Consider the following 27,226-nt stretch of genomic DNA (forward strand, 5'->3'; position numbering starts at 1 on the left):
CCACACCTTCCTTAGGAACTGGGACCCAACTTGAATGCACCAGGTTCCTGTCCCCAGGAGCTCCCAACCAGCGGGACTTGGAGCAATGTGCAGAGCTCTGTCCTGCGCAGGAAGGAGGGATTGCTTCTGCCCAGAAAGAGGGGCTTCAGACAGCCTGGACTAGGGGTCAGTAGGACAGTGTTCCAGACCTGGGCAGAAGAGACAGGAGCACAAAATTCTTGTGTCTTTGGTGAACTGCAAATACTGAGGGGCACGTTGTGCTCCCAGTTCTTACTTTAACTTTCCTGCAGCCTGGGTGTACAGAGGGCAGTGCTTGGCCTTGCCCATCTTAGAATTTCCAGCATGGTTCCTGGCACATAACAGGTACTCAAAAAACAGGGAAGGCCAAGAGACAATAATTGAGTCAGAGAAGACGCTAGAAGATGCACAGGAAGAGGGCAGGCCCAGTGTCCAAGGCTGCGAAGAAGTCAAGGGAGGGCAAGATAGACAAACAGAATCTGAATCTGTACTTGGGGGAGCTTCAGCAACTTAGGAGTTTGCCCAGCCCGGGGAGGGGCTCAGAGGCCAGGTAGCAGTGGCCTGCCTGGGAGGTAAGAAGTCAGCCTTTGCCACAAACCTGACAGTGGGGGATGGTCAAAGCATCCAGGACTAGCCAGGCCCCTGGATTCTGAATGATGGTCCAGCCTGGGGGAGCGAGGTGGTCAGGGCAGAACTTGAACTACATTTTATGGCACTTGTTTTCTGGACAAAGTAGGAGGTCAGGTTGCTGGCCAGGAACCCCGGGGTTATAGGCTAAAGAGAAGGTTCTGAGGTTGAAATGTGACTTGAGAAAGGTCATGTCTCAGTGTGGGAGTTGCTAGACTCTACTGTAAGAGACCAGTGGTAAACCACTGATTGTCAGCTGGTTATAGCCTTAAATTGAATGAAAAATCTGTCAGCCACGTGGTTAAGATCAGCCTGCTCCAACTTAACTCTCAAATAACCGTGTGACCTGGGCGAGGGGCCCACACTCTGCAGGCCTCAGTGTTGCCATGGGTACAGTGGGGCTGGTCCTGGAACCTCCCCGGTAAGGACACTGAGAGAAGCAGTGAGTTAACCCGGGACAGGAAGTTAGGCTAGCACCTGACACATAAATGCCCATATGGTCACCTGTTGGAGCCCAGGGGAAAAGCAGGGCTTACCTCACTTGGAGAAAGACCTCGAGCTGCTCAGTTCCTTATGTGAACATTTTTATTGTGCAACAGCATGAACAATAAGGAGGAAAAACAAAAATCAAGGAGAAATGAATGAAAATAGAAATCAAATCAAATATCAAATGGAAACCAATCCCCTGCATGAGAAGGGCAGGAGCCCCCCAGGCCTGCTGTGCCCCTCACTCATGTCTCCCCACCCCATAGTCATATCCTGGTCCTCGCCTCCTGTTTCCCCACCTTTGCTAACGATGGGGTTAACCTTACCTGATTCTGAACTTGACGTCAGGGCATTACCTTGGCGGAGATGTCGCTGGGCCTGGTGTCTGTTCACGTTGTGGCTGGCTTTGTTTTGTCGAGGTATCAAATTCCCACCACGGCTCCGCATCCACTCCGCGAGGTGGCCTGTGACAGATCTTGCAGGGTTTCCTGGTTTCGTTTCCATAACCAATGCTGCTCTGCCCATTCCAGGGGTCAGTCCCTGTGACCTGGGCACAAGCTTCTCCATGCACATGCCTGGGTTGGGCTGGCGAGGGCTGGCGAGGTCAGTCGAGTGTGCCCGGCTTCCCGGGCTCCTGACAAGTGTCTTCTGAAGGACGCCACCTGTGGGCACGGTGACACAGGAGAACACCCATTCCCCTGTGTTCTGCCGGGCGCTTGGTACGGTCAGGCCTTTCCCTTTAGCCCATCTGGTAGGTGTGCGGCGGCCACCGTCACTTGGCCATTCTGTAAGTATTCCCTGAGCGTCTGCTGAGAGTCTGCCTTGGGAAGGCCTGTGTCCCCGCAAGGGTGCCTGGCGGGGGCAGTGCAGGCCTCTGACAAGCCGCTCGCCCCTAGGCTGGCCCGTCCTCCTGGCGCTGACCGCGGTCCCCGCCGTGCTGCAGGTCCTGCTGCTCCCCTTCTTCCCCGAGAGCCCCCGGTACCTGCTGATTCAGAAGAAAAACGAAGAAGCGGCCCGGAACGGTAAGGCGCGCTGGCTGGCGGCGGAGGTGGCGGCCGCGCCCACGGCCCGCGCTCGCTGCCCTGGGTGGCCCGACGCCTCTGCTGTCCCTCCCGCAGCCCTGCGGCGGGTGCGCGGCTGGGACGACGTGGACGAGGAGGTGGAGGAGATCCGGCGAGAGGACGAGGCGGAGCGGGCGGCGGGCTTCATCTCGGTGCGGAAGCTGTTCCGCCTCAAGTCCCTGCGCTGGCAGCTCATCTCCATCATCACCCTCATGGCCGGCCAGCAGCTGTCCGGCGTGAACGCGGTGGGTGCCCCCGGGCCGGCCCGGGCGGCAGGGGCCGGGCACAAGCCCCCTGCCCACAGGTCCCTGAGGCCCGCCCGCTGTCCCCTTCCAGATCTACTACTACGCGGACGAGATCTACCTGAGCGCCGGCGTGGAGGCCAACGACGTCCAGTACGTGACGGTCGGCACCGGGGCCGTCAACGTGTTCATGACCTTATGCACTGTGAGTGTCTCCGGGAGCTGAGGCCCCACTGACCACCGAGGATCCAGGGACATCTGGAGAGCACCCCTCCCAACGGAGGAGGGAGCCGGGACCTGAGGGGCCACCCCACCCCTTGGGTCCTTGCACCCAGCCTCTGAGGTCTCCAGCTCCACTGGAGACCCCCAAAGATGGAGGCCCAAACCCCACCACTCCAGAAGCTCCCAGTGTGTCGGGTGGCTCTGCTCCAAGTCTTACAGTGGGGACTTGGAGCTGTACCGGGCCACAACATGGCAAGAACAGAGAGAGCCCCTGACTGGGCATCATGTTGGCCCTGCAAAAGTCCATAGCTCACTGCTCTCCACCATCTCTGGGTGGGGGCCAGGCCTCTGTGCAGGCAGAATCTCTTGATTGCATCGAGGTTCCTGGCACCCAGTGGTTGGGGGGGTCCTAAAGGCTAGGGCTGCAGGGTTAAGAGGCCCTTGAAGTAATGTCTCCTTAGAGGACGGACAGCCAGGGCCCAAGGACACAGGCAGACCTCCCGCTGGCCACACAAGGGCACGTGATTATCAAGTGTGCACGTGGGTGGGCATCCATCCCTCCCAGCCTCTCAGAAGAGGGTATGCGGATGGCAAGGCTTTCCCACAGTGGCAGCTCCAAGCAGGGGTGCGGCCAGGCCAGGAAGGCACCTGGTGGCCCCTCCAGAGCCCACTTCCTCCCTCCTCCAACCCCCCTCCAGGTGTTCGTGGTGGAGCTCTGGGGCAGGAGGCGTCTGTTGCTCCTGGGCTTCTCCACCTGCTTCATGGCCTGCGCTGTGCTGACCGTGGCTCTGGCACTGCAGGTAAGGAAGGGGACTGAGCTGTACTGGCCCTGATTCATATTGAGAGGACAGGTGGTAAGGACAAGGCACAAGAGTGAATTTGTTGGCCCATCAGACATCTGGGGACCTCATGTCCCCCGCCAGCGACCGACAGCCCCCTCTATGCTCACTCTTCAAAGCTCATTGAAGTGGCCTTCTGGAACAAGTGCCATCCCTGCGCCTGGGCAGAGTGGCTAAAGTCCCCCAGGTCCCTGTCCCAACTGGTCTTTGCTTTGCCAGGTGCTAACCTGCTCTGTTTTGTCCCCACAGGACACCGTCTCCTGGATGCCCTATATCAGCATTGCCTGCATCATCATCTATGTCATAGGACATGCCCTCGGGCCCAGTATGTGCCCCAGAGCTGATCTCATGGTTTCAGTGCCCTGTCCGCGCCTGCCGACTTGAGCTTCTGGCTTGTGCTTCCCCTGGAGGCCCAGGGAGAGCTCCTGTCCTCTTCCTCTTGCGCAGGGCTTGGGTGGGGCACAATTTGAGTAAAAACATCAAGGCTGTGATACAGGTGGCCAACCCGTGATCCTGAGATGGGCCACTGGCTGGCTGCTCTCGCAGGATGTCACCCATTGTGCCAGACATCCTTGTGAATTCCCATTTGCCTCCTCATACTGCCACTTCAGAAGCCCCCATGTCCTGGAGATACCCCATTGTCCCTGGAGCCAGGGCCCAGGTCACCAGCACATCCAAGGACTCAAGGGCCCTTTGTGGCTGCTCTGCCTTCGGGGGAGACAACTCCCCTTGCTTCCCCCCCCCAGGTCCCATCCCTGCGCTGATCATCACTGAGATCTTCCTGCAGTCCTCCAGGCCAGCTGCCTTCATGGTCGGGGGCAGTGTCCATTGGCTGTCCAACTTTACCGTGGGCTTGGTCTTCCCCTTCATTCAAGTGAGTGGGACCCGGGGCCCCAGCACCCCCACACCCCAACAGTGGAGCGAGGACTGGGTACAGCCTCATCTGCCTCTCCCCACAGGTGGGCCTTGGCGCTTACAGCTTCATCATCTTTGCCATAATCTGTCTCCTCACCACCGTCTACACCTTCCTGATTATCCCCGAGACCAAGTCCAAGACCTTCATCGAGATCAATCAGATCTTTGCCAATTTGAACAAGGTGTCGGGAATCCACCCAGAGAAGGAGGAGCTGAAAACCTTTCCATCGGACACTTCAAGGCAGCAGTGAAGAGGAGCCGGTGGAGCAGGTCTGCGTGGAGCCTCCTCCCAGGACTTTCCCCTGACTTCTGTTTGCCGGTGACATCCAGAAATGGAACGAGTCTGGTGTGGAACGCAGGTCTCAGGCTGACCTCCCCGCCCAGCAGGACAGTCCAGGGGCCTCCATGCTGTTCTCCCCGCGGGTCACCTCTGCCCAGCCCTGCGTCAGCACACGGTCATTCCTCACCTGCTGGGCCAGCTGCTGTGGGGCTCTTGGTGATACAGCTTTTCTAACAAAAATAGGTACCACAGGGACAGATGGGAGGAATCCAATTTTGTCAGTGAAACTCTCTTCTGTGGCCCCACGGACCTCCTGGGGCCACCAGCACTGTGGAAAGCCGAATTCATCCTCTGATCCCACCCTTCTCCTGACTTGCAAAGAGTGGTATCAAGAATAATGACTTAGAGAAAGCTGGAGAAGGGTCCTATTACCTGAGTTCAAATTGATGATCCTAAATTATATTGCTAGGGGAAATGGAATTGCTTCTGCATAGTCAATAAAACCGATCTGATGACTTTTCACCAAGATGCACCCAATTCTCTGTGAGCAGGTCAGAGGCGGAGGGCTGCTCCCTGCTCCCTGGGCTGTGCTGGGTGTCAGCCCTCAAGGGGGGCTGCCTGGAGTGGACAAGGCATGCAAACCTCTTCTGCTGAAAGAACAGCAAAATGAGATGTTAAATTTAAGGTTGGGAAAGGCACCTGATCCCCAGGTTCATGGTGAATACCAAGGGGCCTAAAGGCGGGGCTGCAGGAGTGGGGAACCAGGAAGAAGCAGGTGCCCCCACACCAACATGGCAGCACTGGAGACTTTTCTTAAGAGGCGTGTGCGAGTGCGTGTGCTGGTGTGTGCATGTGTGTAAGGAGGGTAGGTACAAAATACAAAGGGAAACTGTCCTTGTGGGAAGGAAGGCATGGATGGCCTAGGGCACCATGTGACATCTCCTGGAATAAGGGTGGCAGAGGCCAGGGCCGCCGGGGACAACAGTGGGAGCCAAGAGAAACTTTTGTGGGTGTGGAATGGGGATTGCACCAGCAATGAGTCCAACAGGGAAGCACAGCGAGGCGTAGGGGATGTACTAGGCACTCAGTCGTGGTTGAACCATCCTTGGCCTTCCACAGCAGAGCACAGAACCAGCAAAGATGGAGGTCCTGCACACAAGGAGTGGTGGGGCCCAAGCCAGGGCTCGAGGGACTGTGGCACTGTTGTGAACTCACCCTGGAGCAGCCCAGGAGGTTCCTGATCCTGCACACCTACTCCCCAGGCCCAGACCTTGGCTCTGCCCCTTACTAACAACGCAGGCCAGTCACTTAGCTATCCTGTACTCAGCTAAAAATCGAACTGATGATCAATGTCTCTCATTATGATGGCAAAACCAGATGGTTGTAAAATGAAATCACTAAACATTAGGGTGAAAACCAATGCCTGGGAAGAGCCAGTTGCCTTCCCCTCTGTCAACCTTTCTTCGGGAGCCCCGATTAACCACGGGCCCTTACCTTTCAGACTGTAAACTACTGGCCTCGGAGTCTGACCCTCTTGAAGGGTAAACACTCCTGGGCCAGGCTTCCAAGGCTAGAGACTTAACAGATGCCTGTGAAAAGAGGCACCTCATCTGCTTCTGTAAGCACGCTTTATGTTGGAGACCCTGCACAAGGCCTTCAGCCACTAGCTTAGGATTTTTTAAAATATTTGTTTTTAGTTGTTGATGGACCTTTATTTTATTCACTTATTTATATGTGGTGCTGAGAATCAAACCCAGTGCCTCACACCCACGAGGCAAGCGCCCTATCACTGAGTCACAACCCAGCCCCGGATTTTTTTTTTTTTTTTTTTAAAGAAGAAAAAAGCCCCAAAGATAGGATGGGCCTAAGATGAAGCCAGATAACCTACGAATGTTGGGAGAAACTGTGGATCAGGCTCAGAATTTGGAGTCTGTTCTCCTCTGGGCCCACCGGCGTAAATAAAGTGGAGACTTCCCCGAGGGCTGCTTCTCGACTGGTCTGTTTCCCTCCACAACGCGGCTGTCGTGAGAATTAAATGACTCCACCTGTTCACAGTGTTCAGACCTACGGTGTGTATCACTCTTAGGTATTTTTAAGCACCTAATTGGAAATGAGCATTATTATATTTTTTTAATATATTAGGGATTGAACTCAGGCCCTGCAGCATGCTAGACAAGTGCTCTACCACTGGGCACCCCAGTCCTTCACAGTTTTTATTTGAGACAGGGCCTCACTAAGTTGCTGAGGCTGGCCTCAAACGTGATCCTCCTGTCTTAGCCTCCTGAGTGGCTGGGATTATAAACACACACACTACTGCACCCAGCAGGATGAATCTTAGGACAAATAGCCCATTAGTAAAATACCACGAGTGACCACCATCCACCCCTACTTCAGTGGAACAGCTTCGTGGTAGGCGGCAGGTACTGGAAGCCGTCTCACCATTGGAGGGGGCGAGGGCAGAAAAGAATGCAAGGGAGTCAGGAACAATCCCCGCGGCAACAGGTCAGACTTGGGGGCTTTGGTGTGAGCTCCTGTGCAGCTCAACGTAGACAAGGAAGCTAGGCATGGAAATATCTAGAGATCTGAGTATCTGCAGGGGTGAGTGAATTACGCACCAGGAGAGAGATCTGGGTGCAGAGAAGGGAGATGGGGAATCAGAAAGGACACACAGGATGTCACCGGTGGGGGAAGACGAAGCAGGAAGCGCATGACGGGGTGTTCCAGTGGAGGGGAGCTGAGCCTGGCAGCCGAGCCATGAGTCCCGGGGCCACTCTGGCTCTGGACTTAATCACAAGATTATCCCAGGGTGCCTGGCAGGGAAGAGGTGGGGGTCCAGCAGAGCCAGCCGTGGTCAGGCTGAAGGCAGGGGCACTTGAGAGCCAACCAGTGAGATATGGGAACCACTTGGCCATCAGAAGCAAGGAATCTGGTGTCACCACAGGTCTATAATGGGGTCAATGGGGAATGGTTTGGGGTCGTGGAGGCAGGTTTTGGGAGAAGATGATACAATTTTTGGACATGCTGAGAAGAAACAGCTCATAGAATGTGTCTAAAGGGAAGCTGGCCATGCGGTCTGGAGCACAAGAGTCGATTCTGGGGACTCCCCAGCCGTTTGTCAGCACCTACTGTGTGCCAGGCACTGTTCCAGGTTGTAGGTGCAGTGGTGCATGCCTGTAACCCCAGGGACTCCAGAGGTTGAGGCAGGAGGATCGCCAGTTGGAGGCCAGAGGGACCCTGTCTTAAAATAAAAAAATAAAAAGAACTGGGCATACATCTCAAGGGTAGTGCACCCCTGGGTTTAATTCCCAGTGCCACTAAAAAGAGAAAAGATTGAAGGCTCATCTACAATCAAAATGAGAAAAGGACACTTTAAAAGAAAGGGATCTTGCTACCTAGGAAGGATGTAGTCACAGGTTAAATGCCAGCCCTTTACGTTGGACGGATTTTCCTTTGTGCAGCCCGAGTACACTGTGCTGCTTCCGCAGGGAGGGGACATCAGGAGCAGTGGGCAGTGGCTATTTCCGTTCTGGAAGGGCCTGTGGGATGCGGCTTTAGTGAGACAGTGGAGCCGTCTCCACGTCTGCTGCGCTGCCATCTGCACCAAGGTCTGTCCCAGGATTGAGGCGGTGAAACGCACGTCCCGCTCCCTCCTGCGCACAGGCCGGGAGGTGGTTTCTCTCCTCCACACACAGCTCCTCTTCTCCCCCTGCCGTCCGTTGAGACTGCGCCTGTCCTCCCACATTCTGCTCAGCCCTGGGACACCAAGGGATGCCCACTGTCACTGACAGCGTGACCAGCAAGATAAACACAACCGGCCTCCCGAAGCTCAACCAGACCGTCCAGGGAAACCCAGCCAGGCGTCCTGCTCTTCAGGGTCAGCTGAGACCCCCGCGGCCTGGCCAGAAATGCGGCCTCACTATGCGAAGGCCATGCATCGGCCAGTACGTGAAGGCCGGCGGTGCTTCAAGGTGTGCTGAGTGGGTTCTTGAACAGGAAACCCAGACACCTGCCTGACGGCCCTGTTCTTTGCACATAGGAGGTTTGGGTGGCTGGGGGCACAAAGGATGGTGGGTCCCAGGTATCTTACATTTCTTTTCTTTTTTTGGTGGGGGGTGCTGGGGATTGAACTCAGGGGCACTGAGCCACACCCCCAACCCTATTTTGTATTTTATTCAGAGACAGGGTCTCACAGAGTTGCTTAGCACCTTGCTGTTGCTGAGGCTGGCTTTGAACCCACAGTCCTCCTGCCTCAGCCTCCCAAGTTGCTGGGATTACAGGCATGTGCCACCACACTGCAAAGGTACCTTACTTTTTTTAAGTTTCCTGTATAAGATGAATGGGCTTCCTCTATCATGAGATCCCACCATGATGTGCTGCCTTGACACAGGCTCAAAAGCAACAGGGCCAACCAACCATGGACTGAAATCTCCAAAGCTCCGAATCAAAATAAACCTTTCCTTGTTTAAAGATGATTATTTCAAGTGTTTTGTTGTAGTAATGGAAAACTAACACAAGTATTAAATAAGTCAAATATAATGTGTGTGTGTGTGTGTGTGTGGCTCTAGGGATTGAACTCGGTGTTTTCTACCACTGAGTTACATCCCTTGTACTCCCCACCTTTTTTTGGTACTAGAGATAGAACTCCGGGGCACTCTATCACTAAGCTACACTCCTAGCCCCCCACCAACTTTCTTTCATTTTTTTGAGACAGTGTCTTACTAAATTTCTGAGATTAGCCTTAAATTTGCAATTCTGCTCAGCTTCTCTAGGAGGTGGAATTGTAGGCCTGCCCTTTTTTTTGAGACAAGTCCTTGCTAAGTTGCCCAAACTGGCCTTGAACTTGGAATCCTCCTCCATGCTCAGCCTCCTGTGTGTGACTCTGCACCCAGGTAAAGTTGCCTTGGGGTTGGTTTTACACACAAAACGCAGAATTCACCCCAATGCATCGGAAGAAGCCTCTGTAGAGAAACCACACAGGAGGAGCCCCCGAGGAGCAGCCACGGCCTGACTTGGTTTCTGAAACTCCTCATTTCTAGAGATAACATTGTCCTCCTTTGGGCCACTAGGGAGCTTCTGGTTGGGGCTCAGCGGATGCAAAGACTGAATTCCCGCTGCTGCGTGTCACTGGCTACATCAACACATATTTTATCAACCCTCCAAGGAGAAAAGTCTCCTGGGGAAAATCATCAGGGTTCAGAGGACAAAAGAGTCATAAAGCCAGCCGACCCAGAGGACAGGTGACACAGCAGCTTGTCAGGCTCCAGTGGAGAGCAGGGCTGGGTGTCACCTGGGAGGCAGCACACCTGTCCCCCAACCTAAACAAGCATGGAGAGCTCGGGGACAGGGATGAGGACCCCTCCGCCCACCCCACCCAGGGAGGGGGTAAGTGTCCATGCACTGTCCTTGTCCCTTTCCCAAAAAGTGTGGGGATCTTGGAGGGAGGTGAAGACCCTGGAAATACTTCTAGCAGGGAGGGTCAGGGGTTGCAGGGGGAGACAGTGCAGGGAGGCGGCCACCCCGAGGCCCCCTGCTCAGACACAAGCACAGTGGGACCAGTCCAGCTCCCGAGGTTCAGGAAGACTGGACGGTGCTGGACATGCCCCCTCCTCACACGCAAGTCCTGCTCCCCACCCTCAGGGAGGTGGCCTCTGAAGAATGCCCGGATCCGGCCCCTCTCCTTCTGCCTGGTACTGGACTCGGGGCTGTGGGCAGTCAGGCAGCTGGTGGCACTAGAGCGGGAGGTGCACACACTGTGGAGTGGACAGTTGGTCCAGGACCCTGGTTTCTTGGAGCTCTGAGAGACAGTCACAGACATGGCTTCAGTTCCCCTGCCCACTCCTTGGACTTTGACCCTCAGGCCATGCGCCCGCCCACACCCCCAGCTACCCTGGAGGTGACAGCCGCCCTGGAAACTGTGCCACAGGCCCGGGAGATGCCTCCATGTCCTGAGGGCCTGTTCTGGAGCCAAAACTGAGCCCGCCTCTGCTCCTCTGTCTGGAAGGCTAGTCCTGCTGCTGACCCCCAGGATCAACCCAGCTCTCTGCTCAGCAGGCACCTCTCAAAGAGGTCGTCCCTGTCCACCTGCTGACCAGGGCCCCAGCCCATGGCCTCTACCCCATCCCCTGCTCTGTAATCCTCACAGCCTGTCACTGTTGGGAATTCACGCATTGTCACCTTCTCTTTTCTGTTCTTCTTTCCTCACCTCCTTAGAAAGGGAGCGTCCCTGGAGCAGGGTCTCCCCGCACACCCGGCTCCATACGTCATCCCTGGGCTGGCCCGGGGCGAGCCAGGAGGTGCTGAGCTGAGTCTTCAGGAGGAGCAAGGGTTGAGGCCTCAGATCTCTGAGGAGCCCCAGCTGGGACCCCCTCCCCCACCAGCCACCTCCTCCCACTTCCTGGGCGTGGCCCGCATCCCCTAACCCCACCTCTGGTCCGAGGTGGAGGGAAGTAGAGGCCACACCTTCCTCATGCCCACCCCACAGAGGCCTGGTGGTCCCAAGGAACAACCCACAGTCCCTGACCTTGGGCCTCGTCCCCCACAGCGGCTGCAGCCCACGCTGGTGCTGGCCACGCTGAGCGCAGCCTTCGGCTCCTCCTTCCAGTACGGCTACAACATCGCCGTGGTCAACACGCCCCACCAGGTGAGCACCAGGTGGGCACCGGGCGGGAGGGGGGTGGCGGGGTGAGCAGGCCCCTGGGCGGGAGGTGGAAGACAGCGGCCATCTGTGACTGTGTGACAGTTCCTCCCAGGACTGTCATCCTTCTAGGCACACTAGGATCCGGGGGACCTGGATTATCTCCCTAGTCTCCTTGGGTCTCAGCTCCACTGCCCTCACCCCGGGAGGCCACCTGTAGATGGCAAAAGTCAAGAACTGAACTCCGGCCTTTAGAGAGTGAGATTGGAGCCAGGAGAAGCAAAGAAAAGGAGAGAAGGTCCTCGTCCTGTGGGCGAGAACCTGAGGGCACAGTGTCCCTACAGCTGGGCAAGGCAGAGGGTCGCTCTGATGAGGACGAGAACTGGCCCTGGACTTGGACCCTGTGGAGGGCACAGATGCATTCACTGTGGCCAGAGAGCCGCAGAGATGAGAGCCTGGCACAAAAACCTGGGTGGTGTGGGCTCAGGAGGCAACAATGGGGTGAGGCGCAGGCGGAGAGAACAGCACTTTTGACGGGGTTTTGCTGGACGGGAGGGAGAGGCAGAGAGGAAGCTGGGTGGCAGGTGACAACGGGGTTTTTGCAGGGCAGGAGTCACATTTGTATACTGATGGGGCATATGGTGGAGAGGGGAGACCAGGCATGCAGGACAGATGGGGACTGTTGCAGAAAAGACACCCCCGGAGGAGTAGAGGGGACAGAATCCAGCACCTCAGGAGGGAGAGCAGGTAGACTTACTGTTCGCCCAGTACGTGAGTTCTACAGGGTTTGGGGGTTTTTTTTGTTTTTTTTTGTTTTTTTTAATCGATGTCATTAAAAGCTGGATACAGCAGCGTGTACTGGTAGTCTTAGCTCCTAGGGAGTCTGAAGTAGGAGGATCACAAGTTTGAGGCCACCTGAGGACCTTAGCAAGACCCTGTCTCAAAGTAACATAGAAGTGACGGGGGGGGGGGGGCTGTGGCCAGGGTAGAGCCCTGGGTTCAATCCCCTGGACCAACAAGAAAAAAAAAAAAAAAAATCAGACTGGGGGTGAGGCTCAGTGTAGAGAGCTTACCCAGCACGTGGGAGGCCCTGGGTTCCATTCCCAGCATGAATTTTGAAAAATCAAGGTCATAAACATAGCTGCTGCTCTGTAGGTGGTTCTGCGGTACCTATATATGTGTGTGTGTGTGTGTGTGTGTGTGTGTGTGTGTAGGAATGACTTACATGTAGATATTACATATATAGAGAGAGAGATTGGTTTATTTATGGATATTACCATTGATGGAACATTTTTCCTTTCTTTTTCTGTTCTGCAGCCCTGCGGATTGAACCCAGGGCCTTTCACGTGCTAAGCGAGTACTGCACCTCTGGCCCTGGGTCACCTTTCTCTGAGTCACTTTATTGCAATTAATGCTCACAAATTCTTCCTGTCACTGAAGAGATGAGGGCTTAAGCTGGTTATCCCATTTGCCCAAAGCCACATAATTAGTTGGCATATTTTCTATGTTGTCTCGGGCAGAGTAAGGCTCTGGGTTGTTTATAGTGAATTTGAACAATATTGCATGCAATCTGGTTTCTCATTTCACTCCATCGCACAGAAGATCATTTTCTTCTCACCAGCAGAGAATCACTGAGTGTCCTGCAGACTTGGCAGACACATCCCTCTTTGCGATGACAAGGGGCAGCTGAGAATGCTCAGGGCGTTCTTTCTCTTGAGTTGCATATTGGGCTGTGGGCGGGTCGTGTTTTTCAGGTCTTCAAGTCGTTTTATAATGAAACCTACTTTGAGCGACATGGAACATTCATGGATGAGAGGGTCCTGCTGCTCCTGTGGTCCTGCACTGTGTCCATGTTTCCTCTGGGCGGCTTGTTGGGGTCTTTGGTGGTTGGCCTGCTGGTTGACAGGTGTGGCAGGTAAATAGAGGGTATGCTGTCCTACATGAAATCCAGGTCAGCAGCCCCCACTGTCTCCTGGTGACTGTGCACGGGAGGGACACCATATGACCCTGAAGACCCAGAGGTCAGAAACCACGTCTCCCCTTTGTCATGGACGTCAGACTCACAGCCAGTGCCTGGACTTCTCTGGGATTTCTTCCCCAGGCCCTGGCAGGGGCACAGCCTTCCCCGTCACTCGCCCCAGAGGCGCTGCCGCCTTTGAGAGCAAAGTTCCCCTTGGTACTCAGCTTGGGCCTCGTCAGCACTTCCAGCAGGAGCTGGATAAGTGCTACTTGGCTGGGTCTCACCCCGCACTCGGTGACTGTGGCCCCAGGTCTAACAGGCGCAGCTCTCTGCATGGCCTCGCCATGTGCTGTCCCTTCACCTGGCGTCAGGCTGGGTCATCCCACGTGCCAGGGTCTCACTCTCACTGGGAAATGGAGCCTCAGTCTTTGCCCTTTGCTCAGACTCACTCCCCTGCCTGCCCAAGCCCAGGTGCTGCACAGACCCCGCTGCACAGATAAGGGGACACACGGGTCAAGGTCCCCGGGAAGGAGGAGCAGGAGTCGGGTCATGGGAGGGGTGGAGGCACTGCATGTGCTCAGGCCTGCTCCTTGGAGCTCCCAGCTGCACTTGGCCTTGATGTGCCAAGTAGGCGGTGTGGGGGAGGGGGAGGAACACCTCCAGTGAAAACCGACACACACACAAAACCAGAAAGAAGAGAGAACGGCGGTGCTGTTTCAGACATAAAAGAAAATATTGTTGGTTGGCAAATATCTGTCTCTGAAGGCAGGACCCAGGGGCCTCCCCTGCAAATAGTCAATGAACAATTACTTGCCCTTCCTGTGCCCTTCAGTGAAGAGCGCACTCAGTGAATTCCAGGTGCACCATAGTCCACGCGGTCTTGCAACTCAGACTGAGCTGTTCTCAGCTACCCCAAGAACAGCTGGACTGTTCTGGAAGCCCAGGCTTGCCCTCCACTTCCTTGTCTGGACTCCCAAGCCGAGGCACCTGGGCGGTGGAGGAGACTGGAGAGGACCTCACCTCTGCAGAGGAGATTTTGCAGATGAGGAGCCCGAGCCTGGAGGTGGGGTGGAGCTGGCCTTGTGAGTGGGGTCCTGACCCCCAGAGTCCCCAGAGGCCAGCAGGCTCCTGGTGGCCAGGAAGGGAGGGGGTAGAAGGAAGGTGGGGCCAGGGTAGACTATTGGTTCTCCTTGAGCCTCTGGGAGCTCCAGGGGGTGCTCTCTTGGTGCTGGGACAGTCCTAAGGAGTGAAAAGTGGCTAAGGAATTCGGCCTGCACACTGCAGATCCCCAAGAGTCCACGTCTCCCCTTTGCTATGGACAGCGTTGACTGTCGCAGGGACCTCATCAGCCCTGCTCCAGGGCAGAGCCACGCCCCCTTGGCTGCTTCACTCAAGGGCCTGTATAGATCAGGGCCCTAAAAGGCAGCAGCAGAGTGTGGGAAATGACCAAGGCCAGGCAGAGTCCCTCCAGCCCTAAAGAGGAGAGGGGAGGAAGCTGCTAACACCTCTGGAGGCAGACAGAGAAGGAAACGGAAGATAGCCCCCAGCGCCAGGCCAGCCGGCCAGCAGCCAACCAGGGAGCGCGCGTCCTTCCCTCTGGTCACTGCCTTGCACTGGCAAAACCCGAACCCAGGCAAGGGACAGAGGACCCCAGGCCCTTGGTGCAAGTCTGTCTGAGACATGGAGCAGAGTCAAGAAGATGGCATGGGTGGCAGGGGCCTGCAAGGGTACATCCCGCTGAGCACTCATTTTCAGATGCTGTCTCCCTGCATGTCACAGGCTGGTGGCTTTCAGCCTTAGAAGGGCTTTAGAGATCATCCAGTCCTACTCTGCACCCCACCTGCTGTGGGACTCTCCCATCCAACACTCCTGTCAATCATTGCTTCTGGTCTAGGAACCACCAGCAACAACTTGAATTCCACCAGAGACAGGAAGCTCCCCTCTCCTCGGGGAGCCTATTCCCTCCCAGGAGCTATGATGGTTAGAGTGCGCCCCACCTCCACTGACCCCACATCTTCTTTCCTGGGGCTTTGGCCCAGGTGTCCTTGCCTCACTTTCCTTCCCCTCTAACTTAGTAGAAGCGGTTGTGACAAATTACACAGGGAAACTGAAACAACAGACATTGATTTCCCAAGGTCTAAAGGCTGGAAGTCCAAGCTCAAGGTGCCAGCTGAGAACCTGCTTCCTGGCTGGCCCAAGTCTGCCTTCCTTCTGTGTCCTCACAGGAGGGTGCGGGGGAGGAGAGAGAATGGAATGAGCGAGCCTGCCTGTCTCTTGCCCCCTCCCCCACCCCCACAGATGGAACCAGGCCCCCAGACCCCAGATACACTACTCTCCCAGCCCTGATGGCACTAAACCGATTGCCAGAGCTCCCCTCATGACTTAATCACCCCCACTTTGGGAGTGAAAGGCTGCAACATGAATTTGGAGACCCCCACCCATCAGCCTGTTCTCAGGTGCATTCCCTGCCTCTGTAGTGATGGTCCGGAAAGTAGAAGCTGGTGTCCAGAGCTCCTGGCGTGACCGTCCCTGCCCTCTGGGCCCTGCTGTCTTGCAGAAAGGGAACGCTGCTGATCAACAACATCTTCGCCATCCTCCCCGCCATCCTGATGGGAGTCAGCAAAGTGGCCCAGGCCTTTGAGCTGATCATCTTCTCTCGAGTGCTGGTGGGAGTCTGTGCAGGTACCTGGGATGGTGGCCCCAGCCCCAAGCAGGGTTCAGTGCACCTGTCAGGGGAAGGGCTCTGAGACCACACCATGGGCCAAGGCTGGGTGCAGCGGGTCTGGGTCTTGCTGGCTCTATCTGCCTCTTTCCCCTTTTGGGGCAAACATCAGGCTTTCTAGGTCCTTTCGTTTATTTAACAAAATCTTCTCTAGGGGAGGATCTTTAGAAACACAATCTACTGTGAAATACAAATAAGGGTTTATAAGGCATCTCCCAAGGAAGATGTACAGTTTAAACCAAGGACAGGGATTTCAAGCAAAATAAATGCAAAATGTGGAATCTCAGTCACCAGATGACAAAGTTTCTTAACTACAGTAATTCTGTTACGTGTGTGTGTGTGTGTGTGTGTGTGTAATCTGTGCTTTAGAAATATCAGAAAATAAATAAAAGCAAAAGTTATATCTCAATTCCACATGAAGATAAATCCTAGGTAAAGGTAAGAGTTACCTAGTAGCCCTGGGAACACACAGAGGCCTAGACTTCTCCCCTCTAACAGGAGGCCCAGCTGGGCAGCTATTCCGCTATATCCTAGCAATGTCCCCAGAGGGGTGAAGAATTCTGGGGGGATTTTGATATAAGTCTAAACCAAATAGTCAAGGTTGGCTTATTTCCTGGGCACAGTGGTACGGGCCTATAATCCCAGCTAGAGAGAAAAAAAGAGAGGGAGGGAGGGAAGAAAGGAGAGAGAGAGAGAGAGAGAGAGAGAGAGAGAGAGAGAGAAACACCAAAACTGGCCTATTTCCAGACAGAGGCGCTGCCACCTGTCTCGGGCTCCCGCGTCTCTGGAGGGTGGGCACTGATTTGGCCTGCCTTGATTTTCACTTTGCCTGAACCAGGCATCTCCTACAGCGCTCTTCCCATGTATCTGGGAGAACTGGCTCCCAAGAATCTGAGAGGCACCCTGGGAACGATGACGGAGGTGTTCATCATCACTGGAATCCTCCTGGCGCAGGTCTTCAGCCTGCAGGCCGTCCTGGGCAACCCCACAGGTAATTCGCAGCAAAAGTCAGAGCCGGGGCCTCAAGCATGCGGAGCCCGACTAATGGAGCAAGTCAGGGGAGGCCTGGGAGGTGATCTTTGGGTCGGTCAATTACAGCCAGTGGACCCAGATGACCACCTGGGCAGTGTCCGTGGGCGATGGAGACAGGCTGTGCTTGGGAATGAGAGGAGAGACGCAGAGACCAGCCAGAGTCTTGCTATTAAAGGAAGGAGAAAACCTAAGAGGCAACTGGGAGGGGAAGCTTGGTGGAGAGAAGAGATTTGTTTTCAAGCTGGGAAAAATATCAGCATATTTGGCTGCTATAGGAATAATGCAGCAGGGAGGGACATGGGTGCAGGGTGCTCAGGGTGCAGCCCCCATTACCATGACATGCATGAAGGTGGCACCTGTAGATATTTTCTTCTGGTGGCTTCTATTTTCTCAACAAGGTCATTGCCTGAGTGTGACCTGGGGGAACATGGCTAAAGTCTGAGAGAAGGAATAAATTATGATACAGTCATGGGGAGGGTAGACCAGAGAACAGACCAATAAACTTGGCTAGAAGTGTTAGACTTGGCAAGCCAGTGTTAGCAGCCCCCAGAACACAGTGGAGTCTCTTTAAAAGCTTTTTGAATGACCCAGATCAAACAAGAGCCACACTTTTTTTTCCCCCAGTACTGGGGATTGAACTCAGGGCCTCACACATGCTAAGCAAGTGCTCTACCACTGAGCTGCACCCTCAGTCCATGAATCTCTGCTTTGTATTTTCCATGATCTCTTGAAGGGATTCGACTAAGAAGTCAGCGGGGAGACCCATACAGGATCATTAGCAGTGATTCCCAAACCGCCGCCCCACAGCTGAAAATTAAACATTAATTAGAGTGGTGGCGCAGGCCTGCAATCTCAGCAGCTCTGGAGGCTGAGGCAGGAAGATCACAAGTTCAAGGCAGCCTGGGCAACTTAGCAACTTTTTTTTTTTTTTTAAATATTTATTTTTTTAGTTTTCGGCGGACACAACATCTTTGTATGTGGTGCTGAGGATCGAACCCGGGCTGCACGCATGCAAGGCACGCGCCCTACAGCTTGAGCCACATCCCAGCCCCCTTTTTTTTTTTTTTTTTTTTAATGTTAAAAAGAGCTAGAGATTTAACTCCAGTGGTGGAGTGCCCCTTGGGTTCAATCCCCAATACTGCAGGGAAAAATATCAATTAAACCTCATCCCCAGGTTTAAATGGACACCATGCTGGCTACTTGTCCTGGCCCTGGTGCTCTTTCACCCCCTCACCACTCCTCACTTTATCAGTAGTGTTATCACCATCTTTATCTTACTGTTAAGAAAACAAAACTCACACGCATCAGAGGCAGCCCCCCAGGAGGCAGCGGGGACCCTACCCACATCTTAGATCTCAGTACCCCTGCCTGGACCCAAACCCTGGGCAAGGGGCAGGCACAGCGCTGAGTCTGTCCACTCCCCAGCCCCAGCCTCCAGGGACCTAGAGATCATGCGGCTTCCAGCCTAAAGTTAGGGAAATGATGCAGATCCATTTTCTCTAGGGCTCACATTTTCAGATCATATTCTAGAACTAAGAGGATGTCTAGGATGGTTGGAATGAATAAAACTCATGTTTTTTTTTTCAATTGCGATCGTTTTCTCCGTTCTTAATATGGAACCCCTTTGTGGGTGGGCCCATGGCAGCCACCTCTTGGCAAGGACTTGCCCACGGTCCTTGCTTCTCAGTGGGCAGAGGCCACTCAGAGTCCAGATGTGGCCTGAGGCCGGCTGGGGCTGCTGGAGGCTCTGTGGCCCCCGTGGCCTGACCGAGCGTCACTTCCTTTCAGGCTGGCCTGTGCTCCTGGCTCTCACGGGGGTCCCCGCGCTGATCCAGCTCCTCTCCCTGCCCTTCTTCCCCGAGAGCCCCCGCTACACCCTGATGCAGAGAGGAGACGAGGAGACCGCGCGGCAAGGTACAGAGGCGAGAGGCTGCTCCCGAGCCCTCGCGCCCCTTTCCCTTCCTGCCCCACGCCCCCCAAAATGCCCTCCCCGTCAGCTCAAAGCGCTCAGCTCGACGGCTGGCTGGGAACACCGTCAGGGTCACAGTCAGGATCACAGGTGCCGAGCTTGAGCCCCGTGCAGGGTGGCAACTGGGGCGCGGCCACCATGCTGGGGACCTGATTGGGTGCCAAGCGGCGAGCCCAGAGTGGGCCGCGTGGGGACCTCCCGCGCTCCCGAAGCCTGGCGCGCCGCGCACGTGGTGGGGCCGCTCTGCTCCGCAGCTCTGCGGAGGCTGAGAGGTCGCGCCGCCGACGTGGAGGCCGAGATGGAGGACATGCGAGTGGAGGAGCGCGAGGAGCGCGCGGCGGGCCGCCTGTCTGTGCTCAACCTGTTCACCTTCCGGGCCCTGCGCTGGCAGCTCATCACCATCCTCGTGCTCATGGCCGGCCAGCAGCTGTCCGGGATCAACGCGGTGCGCGGGCACGTGGAAAGCGGGGCGGTCCGGCGGGGAGGGGTCTGCCGCCTGCTCTAGGGGCTTCCGGCCCTTGAAAGCCATTTGAGTCACGGCACATGCACGAGTGGCTTTGTTATTGCCACGTGCAAAACTCAGCTCTGCCTCCCGGGTGGATGGACAGAGGACTTAACGAGCAAAACCCGGGCAGACACGTCCAGCACTGGGAGGGACAGCCACACTCGGTCACCAGGGCTTGTTTCTTTTGCAAGTAACAAGACCCCCCTGGAAAGAGATAAAGCAAAATCAGACTTCATTCACAGCAGGTGGCGCCACTAAAGAAGGCCAGCCAGGCCTCAGGGCCGCAGGAGCAGCCCTGGAGCCCTCTCCCCATGGGCTGCTACTTTATTTTTCTCTTTTCTATAGAACATTTTTCTTTGCTTCCCAGTCCCTAAGAGAAAATTCTCCTACCAGTAATTCTTTCCCTTCCTTTTTTAAAAATATTTTTTATACTTTTATTTACTTTTATGTGGTGCTGGGGACGGAACCCAAAGCCTCACGTGTGCTAGGCAAGCGCTCTACCACTGAGCCACAACCCCAGCCCAGTTCTTTCCCTTCTGTGGAAGAGATCAGCCAGACAGAGCCAGAGCTCTGCCCCTACTCTCAGCATCCAGCCGAGGGTAGGTGGTGGATCCAGTCTGGCTCAGGAGCAGCCTGGAAGCCACTCGGCTGTAACCATGTGGCATCATGGGGACATGCTTCTTTTGCTGTAGGTGTATTTATTGATGAGGAGGAGGAGAGGGCAGAGATCTGAAGAGGGTCACTTCTAGAACCACCGTCAGAGGTTGAGTGGGAGACCCAGTTGATGTTCAAGGGAAACGTCACTGGTGTTTTGGGATTCGAGGTGTTCAGCAAGTGATCTTGGGAGAAGTAGACAGCCCAAACAGGAGCCACCAAGTGGGGACCAACATGAGTGTCTTTGGAAGTTTCCTTTGTGCCAACAACCTGGGGGCTTTATGGACATGTGTCTCCCACTCAGCCACAGACAAGCTGAACTTACAGTTGGCTTGGCTCCAAATAAGAGATGAATCACTGTAGGTGGTCTGAGCTTATAGAATAGCAAAGGAACATGGGGAGAAGTGCTTAGAGGTCCTTGTGTTCCACTCCCATTTTATAGTTGCAGAATCTGGGCTCAGAGAAGGGTTCGGCCAGCCTCCATTCCAGGAGTCCTAACTTCACCCCCACCGGCTGTCTCCTTCTGACCCAACCCAGGCTTTCAGGACTGTTTATTGTTTGAGGCCAGAAGGTGAAGCCCAGGGCCTGGGTCCCAGGCCTCTCCCCTCAACCCTGAGTTTGTGTTTTAGATCAACTACTACGCAGACACCATCTATTTATCTGCGGGCGTGGAGCCTGCTCACTCCCAGTACATAACCGTGGGCGCCGGCATTGTCAATATGGTGATGACCATCATCTCGGTGAGTGACGGGGAGTGACCTCCCCACTACAGGGTGTCCAAGCAGTGCCCCCCAGCAGACAGGTGCCCCACCAGGGCCAGAAAAGTTCTGGTGGCCCGAGTCACATATTAACTACCTGTGTGACCTTGACCAGGCAACCCAGGTGTCCTTCTTTGTAATGTTGCCACACCTGCTATTGTCATGTGGTATTTGTCGGCAACATTGTCATTTCAGAGAGTAAGTGAAAACCGGAATCCCTCCTGCCTGATCAGCTGCCTTTACACTATGGTAGCGAGCTTGCCCACAGACACAGGACCTAGGTTGGCTCTCCAGCCCCGAAACAAACAACAAAAAGGGAAAGGACCAAAGTGCCCTCACTCAAATAGAGGATGGTGACGGTCCTTAACCTAGACCAGTCCCTGATGGGTTTATTCCTATTTCTTCAGTTGTTTTTAGAAAGTTAGTTATTACCTAGCTGTTTTTCCGCTCAGGTAGTTTAAGTCCCAGTCAATCTCGGGGGATGTAGATTGGCAGGAGGGAGAAGTTCGGTAGCACAGGAAGAGAGGCTGGCAGGAGGACGAGTCCCCCAGTCCCCTGCCCTGGTTCAGCGCCAGGTCCTGCATGGTCAGCAGAGGGGCCACCACTGCCAATCAGGGAGGCCAGACAGGAGCACAGTGGCGGTCCTAGTCTCCAACCGAAGAAGTTAGAAAGGTCAGCTTCAGATTCTGTGCCTAGTTCCCAAACACTGCCCTCCAGGGGCACGCAGGGCTCTCTGGCTGGGGTTTCTCCAGCAGGGTGATGGGGAGAAGGTCCTAGTTAGGGCTCTTTATCTTGAGGATGCAGGACAGAGCTTGCCCCAGAGGAAAAGGGGAGGGAACAGGGAAGGGCTTCCGTCGGCACACCTCCCCCTGCCCCTGTAATTCTCGGTGGAGAGGAGAGGGGGGGATCCTCCAGGAACCAAGTGGGAGGGGCAGCGCCTCCAGAGCAGCAAGGGCCCAGGGGTCAAGGCATCAAGCAGGGAACCGAGGTCCACTCCACGGGGTCTGCAGAGGGGTCCAGGGCGGGAGGGGAACACACAGGGGTCAGCCAGCATTCCGCCCGCAGGCGGCGGGGTGGAGAGGAGGGCTGCACTGTGGGGGCTGAGGCCAGCTCGCAGGGACTCTGGGCGTCCCTCACTGCCGCTTCCCCTGCAGGCGGTCACCGTGGAGCGGCTGGGGAGGCGGCCCCTCCTGCTGGCCGGCTACGGCATCTGCGGCTCCGCCTGCCTGGTGCTGACCCTGGCGCTCCTCTTCCAGGTCTGGCCCCTTCCGTGTCGGGCGGGTGGGGGACCAGGGCGCGGGTGGGAGGTCGGGCAGCTCGGCCCCTCCCACTGCTCTGCTCCCACTGCTCGGGGACAAGGACTGTGTACAGCCCCCTCCTGAGATGAAGTTCATGGACTATGGCTCCCGCATCCGACTCACTCAGAGGACAATTAGAGTCCAGCGTGTGTTTCTGTAGCAAGTGCCCGCGCAGGGCCCGGGAAACACCCGCCAACCAGGACGCAAGCGAGATGAGGGCAGCGCGGGGCGGGCTCCACGTGGACACCGGGCAGGAGAGAAAAGAACCCCCAGAGCAGGGACAGCATCCAGGACAAACCAGAGGGCCAGTCCCAGGCTCCCTGCGCTGAAGGCCGCCCGGGGCACCCAGGGCCGAGCGCCTGTCCCGGAGTCCTGCCAGCGCTGTGTCCTCTCTGGAGCTCAGAGTAGCTGGGGACCAGATTCGCTGATCCTTGAGAGGAAACTGTCACAGGGAGGGCTCCAAAGTACTCGGGGATGACACCTCAGCAAGAGTGAAACACAGCCTTCAGTTTGTGATTCTCTCAGTACATTTTTTATCTGTTTTCTATAGAACTCATAGAAAACAGTTATCGCTGGTATGATGGCTCACGCTGCAATCCCAGCAATTTAGGAGGCTGAGGCTGGAGGATTGCAATTGGAGGTTAGCCTCAGTGAGGCCCTAAGCAACGTAGCAAGATCCTGTCTCAACATAAAAAATAAAAAGGACTGGGGATGTAACTCCGTGGTTAAGCACCCCGGGGTTCAATTCACAGTACCAAAAAAAAAAAAAAAAAAATAGCATGACCACAATACAAAATGATTTAAAAACCATCAGATGGTCACATCTCACTGGCCTCTTGGCCACTGTTGTTTCTGCAGTAACCTTGCCACTGCACTAACCCTTTTTAAATTAAAATACAGAGTTGGAACTGTTGTCCTCTGTGACCAGGAGAAGGTGTGGAATAAGGAGATTATTCCGTAATTCAGAGGCAAAGATTTTGTTCTTTTCCTCCTTTTCCACATCATCCTCTCTGTAATAATTTCCTCACTCAGAGGAGTGTTAATGTTTGTGACGTGGGCTGGGGAGGGGCTCATGGTGCAGCACTTACCTAGCACGTGTGAGGCTCTGGGTTGGATCCTCAGCACCACATAAAAAACAAATAAAGTTATTATGTCCATCTATTTTTAAAAATTGTTTAGTTGTCAATGGACCTTCATTTTATTTATTTATATGTGGTGCTGAGAATCGAACCCAGGGCCTCACACCCGCCAGGCAAGCCGCTGCCACTGAGCCCCACCCCAGCCCTCCTTCTAGGGTTTTGAAGAAATATTTGTAAAGTGCCAAGAGTGGTGCTCGGCACAAAAGCTCATCAAAGGCAGGTTGTGCCTCCGGTGCCATCACCGAGGAGAGGTTTGGGCAGCTTCTGGAGCCAGAATGTCCCACACCTGTCCTCGTTCTTGCCTCAGAACCCTTGAGGGCTCTGTGGGGCCCAGGGTTCCAGGCGGGATGACTCCCTGTGGCAGGAGGGTGGGAACGCAGGTGCCCATTTGCAGCAAGGGTTCTTGGCCTGAGGCCCAGGCGGCCCGCCTTTCCCCACAGAGCACAGTCCCTGAGCTGTCCTACCTGAGTGTCATCTGCATCTTCGCCTACATCGCGGGACATTCCATCGGGCCCAGTGAGTACCTGCAGCTCCTCCGCCCCCGCCCCCTCCCGGCCTGGCTATGGAGCCAGTGCTCATTAATTACTTGCTGAATGAAGAGCGTCCTCGGTTCACAATGTTTCTGCTGTTCCCTCCACCACGCCCCTCCGTTCCTGTCCAGTCCACCCATTCCAAAAGACCCCCATTCCAGTTCACGTTTATTCATTCAGCAAACATTTTCCAGTGTCAAGAGTATCACACTCAGACCAGTGCCTCACTAGTATGCGGCTCCCGGAGGTACCCAGACCCAGGTCCAGACCCAACAAGGAGAGGAGCCCGTGCAGAGGGGACTCATAGCAGCCAGATCCCAGGGCACCCTGACTTGTCCAAACCCTCCATGTGCCATTGGCCTCCGAGCCCACCCACAGTCACCTTTCTTTGCTCCCTGCTGACCTCCAGCTACTGAGCTGCTGTAACCCCACATCTGCAGGGCAAGAGCTGCAGGCCCCCACATGGGCAGCCATGGAGCCTCCAAGCTCCGTCCCTGTGTGCCCTCCTGAGAATCGAGCCTGAGGAAATTTGCCTCCTAAGACCCTAGTGACGTGCCCCATGGGGTCTTCATTTGGGAAGCACCATCCATAAACCAAAATGCGGGCGCTGTGTGTCCAGGGATCACCTGGACACACACATCCAGGAAGGCCCCAACTAGGCTGTCCGAGCCCTGGAGATGCAGACAGCAGCCGGCCCACACGGGGGTGTGTCATTGAGCCATTTGGCAGGAACCGCCCCCACCCCCCCACCCCCGTGCACCTCAAAGGTAGAGACTTGGCGCCTAGTGGGGGAGGTGCTGGCGTGTGTAGCCCACCTTGGCTCCAGGTCCTTCTGTTCCCTCCCTGCCTGATGTGGCCCCCCCCCCGGGTAGCCATAGGTGCCAGCCATGGGAGACCAGCTTGAGGGCTGACTGGACATTTGAGCCAGGTCCTGACAGATAACACCCTCATCTGCACCCACGGTGGGCAGCAGAGCCCCAAGGAAGGGCCCCTGGCAGGAGTTCTGTACCTAAGTCCCAAGAGCAGCTTTGTTCTGGGGCTTTGAATTCTCTCCTGGTCTGTCCCCTGAGACTGCATCTTCAGCGGGACCATTCCTTCTCCCGGCTCCCCCAACGGGACACTAGTTGGAAGAGGACAGAGTCCTACGCCCTGTGTGTGCAGAGCCGCAGGTTTCCATATGGACATGAACAGATAGGCAGTAGGTCTGTGATACTAAATTTTCCATGGACTTGGCGATTAGGAGAAAATACGGGACAAAGCTCCGGAAGCTTTATGATGAGCAGGACTGAGAAAAAGACTTGGACAAGGAAAAGGGTGGCCAGCAGGCGCGGCCATTCCCATACGCGCCACAGGAGGGCAGCACTAGGGAGCCCAGGCGCTCGGGAGCGCACCTGCTCCGGGATGTCCAGAGGAGCCCGATGCAGAGCAAGGGTTTGAGAGAATGGGGCACCTGGGAGGGGAAGGCACGGACTCACCAGTCTCTGCTCCCAAGAAGCTTTCTGTCCACTGCACTGTTGCCAGCCTTGGCTGGGCACCGTTGGCTTCTGTGCTCTCGTCTTTGGGCAAAGGTGGGGTCCTTTCTGCTCCCCAACCCAGCAGGGGCTGCCCACACAGGGGCCTGAGGTCGAGGCGAGGCCAGGCTATGTCCCGCAGGCCCTCGGGGCCTCTGAGCCCTTCTCCCCTGCGCCCACCCGCCCCTCCAGGCCCCGTCCCCTCGGTGGTGAGGATGGAGATCTTCCTGCAGTCCTCCCGGCCGGCTGCGCTCACGGTGGACGGGGCTGTGCACTGGCTCACCAACTTCATCGTGGGCTTGGTATTTCCGTCGGTCCAGGTGAGCGGCCCCTCCTCCCCATGTCCAAGCCACCCTGTCCCCCCCAGGGGTCAGCAGGGGCACCAGTGAGTAGGCGGAGGTTCCTCTTCTACCAAGAACACCTGCCCATTCCACAAGGCGGAGGCAGCTCTCAGAGCTTCACGGGAGACACCCATGTGGCCGGGCTCTAAACATGCCCATGTCCCCAAGCCAGGATTTCAGAGGGGGCACCCATACACAGCCTGGGAAGGGTCCATTGCTTAGGGTCCCTGGTGGGTGAAGTCCAGAGGCAATGGACAGTGGGCTCCTTCCTCTGCTTCCTAAGATGTGCACCAGCTCTACATCCCAGCACAGGAGGGGCCCAGAGACCATGAAGTCTCTGTTGTCCACAGGCTAAGGGCTCCTCTCCGATGTCGGGAGGGACCCTGTTTTCTAGCTCTTTCTCTCCTCTAAGAGCAAACAAAATGAACATGAGGAATCTGCCTTTTTACTCAGAGGGCCTAAGCAGGCCTGCCCCGCTTCCGCTCCACCCCCTCCGTCTTCTTGGTCTCTTGGTCCAGGAGGCCATCGGTGCCTACAGTTTCCTGGTCTTTGCTGGCCTCTGCCTCCTCACTGCGGTTTACACCTATGTGGTTATTCCTGAGACCAAGGGGAGAACATTTGTGGAGATAAACCATATCTTTGCCAAGAGGAATGGAGTGGAGATTCCAGAGATCAAAGAAGAAGTGACTGGGGTTGGCCCTCACATACCCTCTGTGCCTGCCAAGGAGACCGCCCTTTAGTGGCTCTGCATGTCACCCATGTGCCCATATTCTAGGCTTCCTTCTCTGAGAAAGGGGTCTCCCTGCCCCAGGCCCCTGGAGAGGCTGAGGGGCTCTTTGTGCTCCCAGTGCAACTGGATGACTTTGGAAAGCACGGTCTTCGTTTAGTTAAGAAATAGTTAGCTTCCAAAGCTAATGCTGGGAGCAGGGACGTATGGCGATGGGCGGGAATGTGAAGATTGATCGGTAAGATTAAATTCTCTGGTTCTACATTGGTGCATAAATGATATAAGAATGGATTTTTTAAGTAAAACTTTGCAAGTTCAATGTAGTAGTCAGCTTCATACTACTGTAACAGAATGCCCAAGGCAATTAGCTTGTAAAGAGAATAGGTTGGGGCTGGAGTGTAGCTCCATGATGGAGCGATTTCCGAGCATGCGGGAGACCCTGGGTTCAATTGCTAGTCCTGCAAAAAGAGAGGGAGGAGCTTTATTTTGGCATACAACTCTGGAGGTTCCAGTCCGAGAAGCATTCCCATGACTTTGGGCCTCTGACAAGGGTGACATGGCACCTCACCGTGGGAGCATGCAATAGAGCAACAGGATCCAGGAGACTGAACACGACTGAGTCTGGGGTCCCACAGTCTCCTTCCAGACCCCCCAGTAACCTAAAGACCTCCCTCACCCCACCCCCACACCTCTGTCTTTGAAAGTCACATAGTATCATTTCCACCAGCTAGCTGGTCACCAGCTCCCACCCACGTT

The 27,226-nt window shown here is 55.5% G+C and overlaps 2 protein-coding genes across 4 annotated transcripts in view; both read left to right on the forward strand.

Moving 5' to 3' along the window:
- The window catches only part of Slc2a5 (solute carrier family 2 member 5), a 33,814-nt gene extending 28,669 nt beyond the window's left edge, over positions 1 to 5,145 (forward strand). For all 3 annotated transcript variants that reach the window (XM_076863390.1, XM_076863388.1, XM_076863392.1), the window contains 7 exons: positions 2,028 to 2,153; positions 2,250 to 2,437; positions 2,529 to 2,639; positions 3,355 to 3,456; positions 3,745 to 3,820; positions 4,242 to 4,369; positions 4,455 to 5,145. In XM_076863390.1, coding sequence (XP_076719505.1) covers positions 2,028 to 2,153; positions 2,250 to 2,437; positions 2,529 to 2,639; positions 3,355 to 3,456; positions 3,745 to 3,820; positions 4,242 to 4,369; positions 4,455 to 4,661 — 938 coding nt within the window. In that variant the 3' untranslated portion in view covers positions 4,662 to 5,145. The remainder of the gene's footprint in view (positions 1 to 2,027; positions 2,154 to 2,249; positions 2,438 to 2,528; positions 2,640 to 3,354; positions 3,457 to 3,744; positions 3,821 to 4,241; positions 4,370 to 4,454) is intronic.
- A 4,870-nt stretch (positions 5,146 to 10,015) lies between these two features.
- Slc2a7 (solute carrier family 2 member 7) lies at positions 10,016 to 26,483 on the forward strand. The gene is made up of 12 exons (XM_076863393.1): positions 10,016 to 10,072; positions 11,232 to 11,330; positions 13,079 to 13,239; positions 15,842 to 15,966; positions 16,845 to 16,997; positions 18,827 to 18,952; positions 19,262 to 19,452; positions 20,796 to 20,906; positions 22,079 to 22,180; positions 23,802 to 23,877; positions 25,595 to 25,722; positions 26,262 to 26,483. Exons 1-12 carry the CDS (start codon positions 10,016 to 10,018, stop codon positions 26,481 to 26,483), a joined length of 1,551 nt encoding a protein of 516 aa, XP_076719508.1.
- The last annotated feature ends 743 nt before the right edge of the window (positions 26,484 to 27,226 follow it).

This window comes from Callospermophilus lateralis, chromosome 7 (assembly GCF_048772815.1).
Source record: "Callospermophilus lateralis isolate mCalLat2 chromosome 7, mCalLat2.hap1, whole genome shotgun sequence".
Taxonomy (NCBI): Eukaryota; Metazoa; Chordata; class Mammalia; order Rodentia; family Sciuridae; genus Callospermophilus; species Callospermophilus lateralis.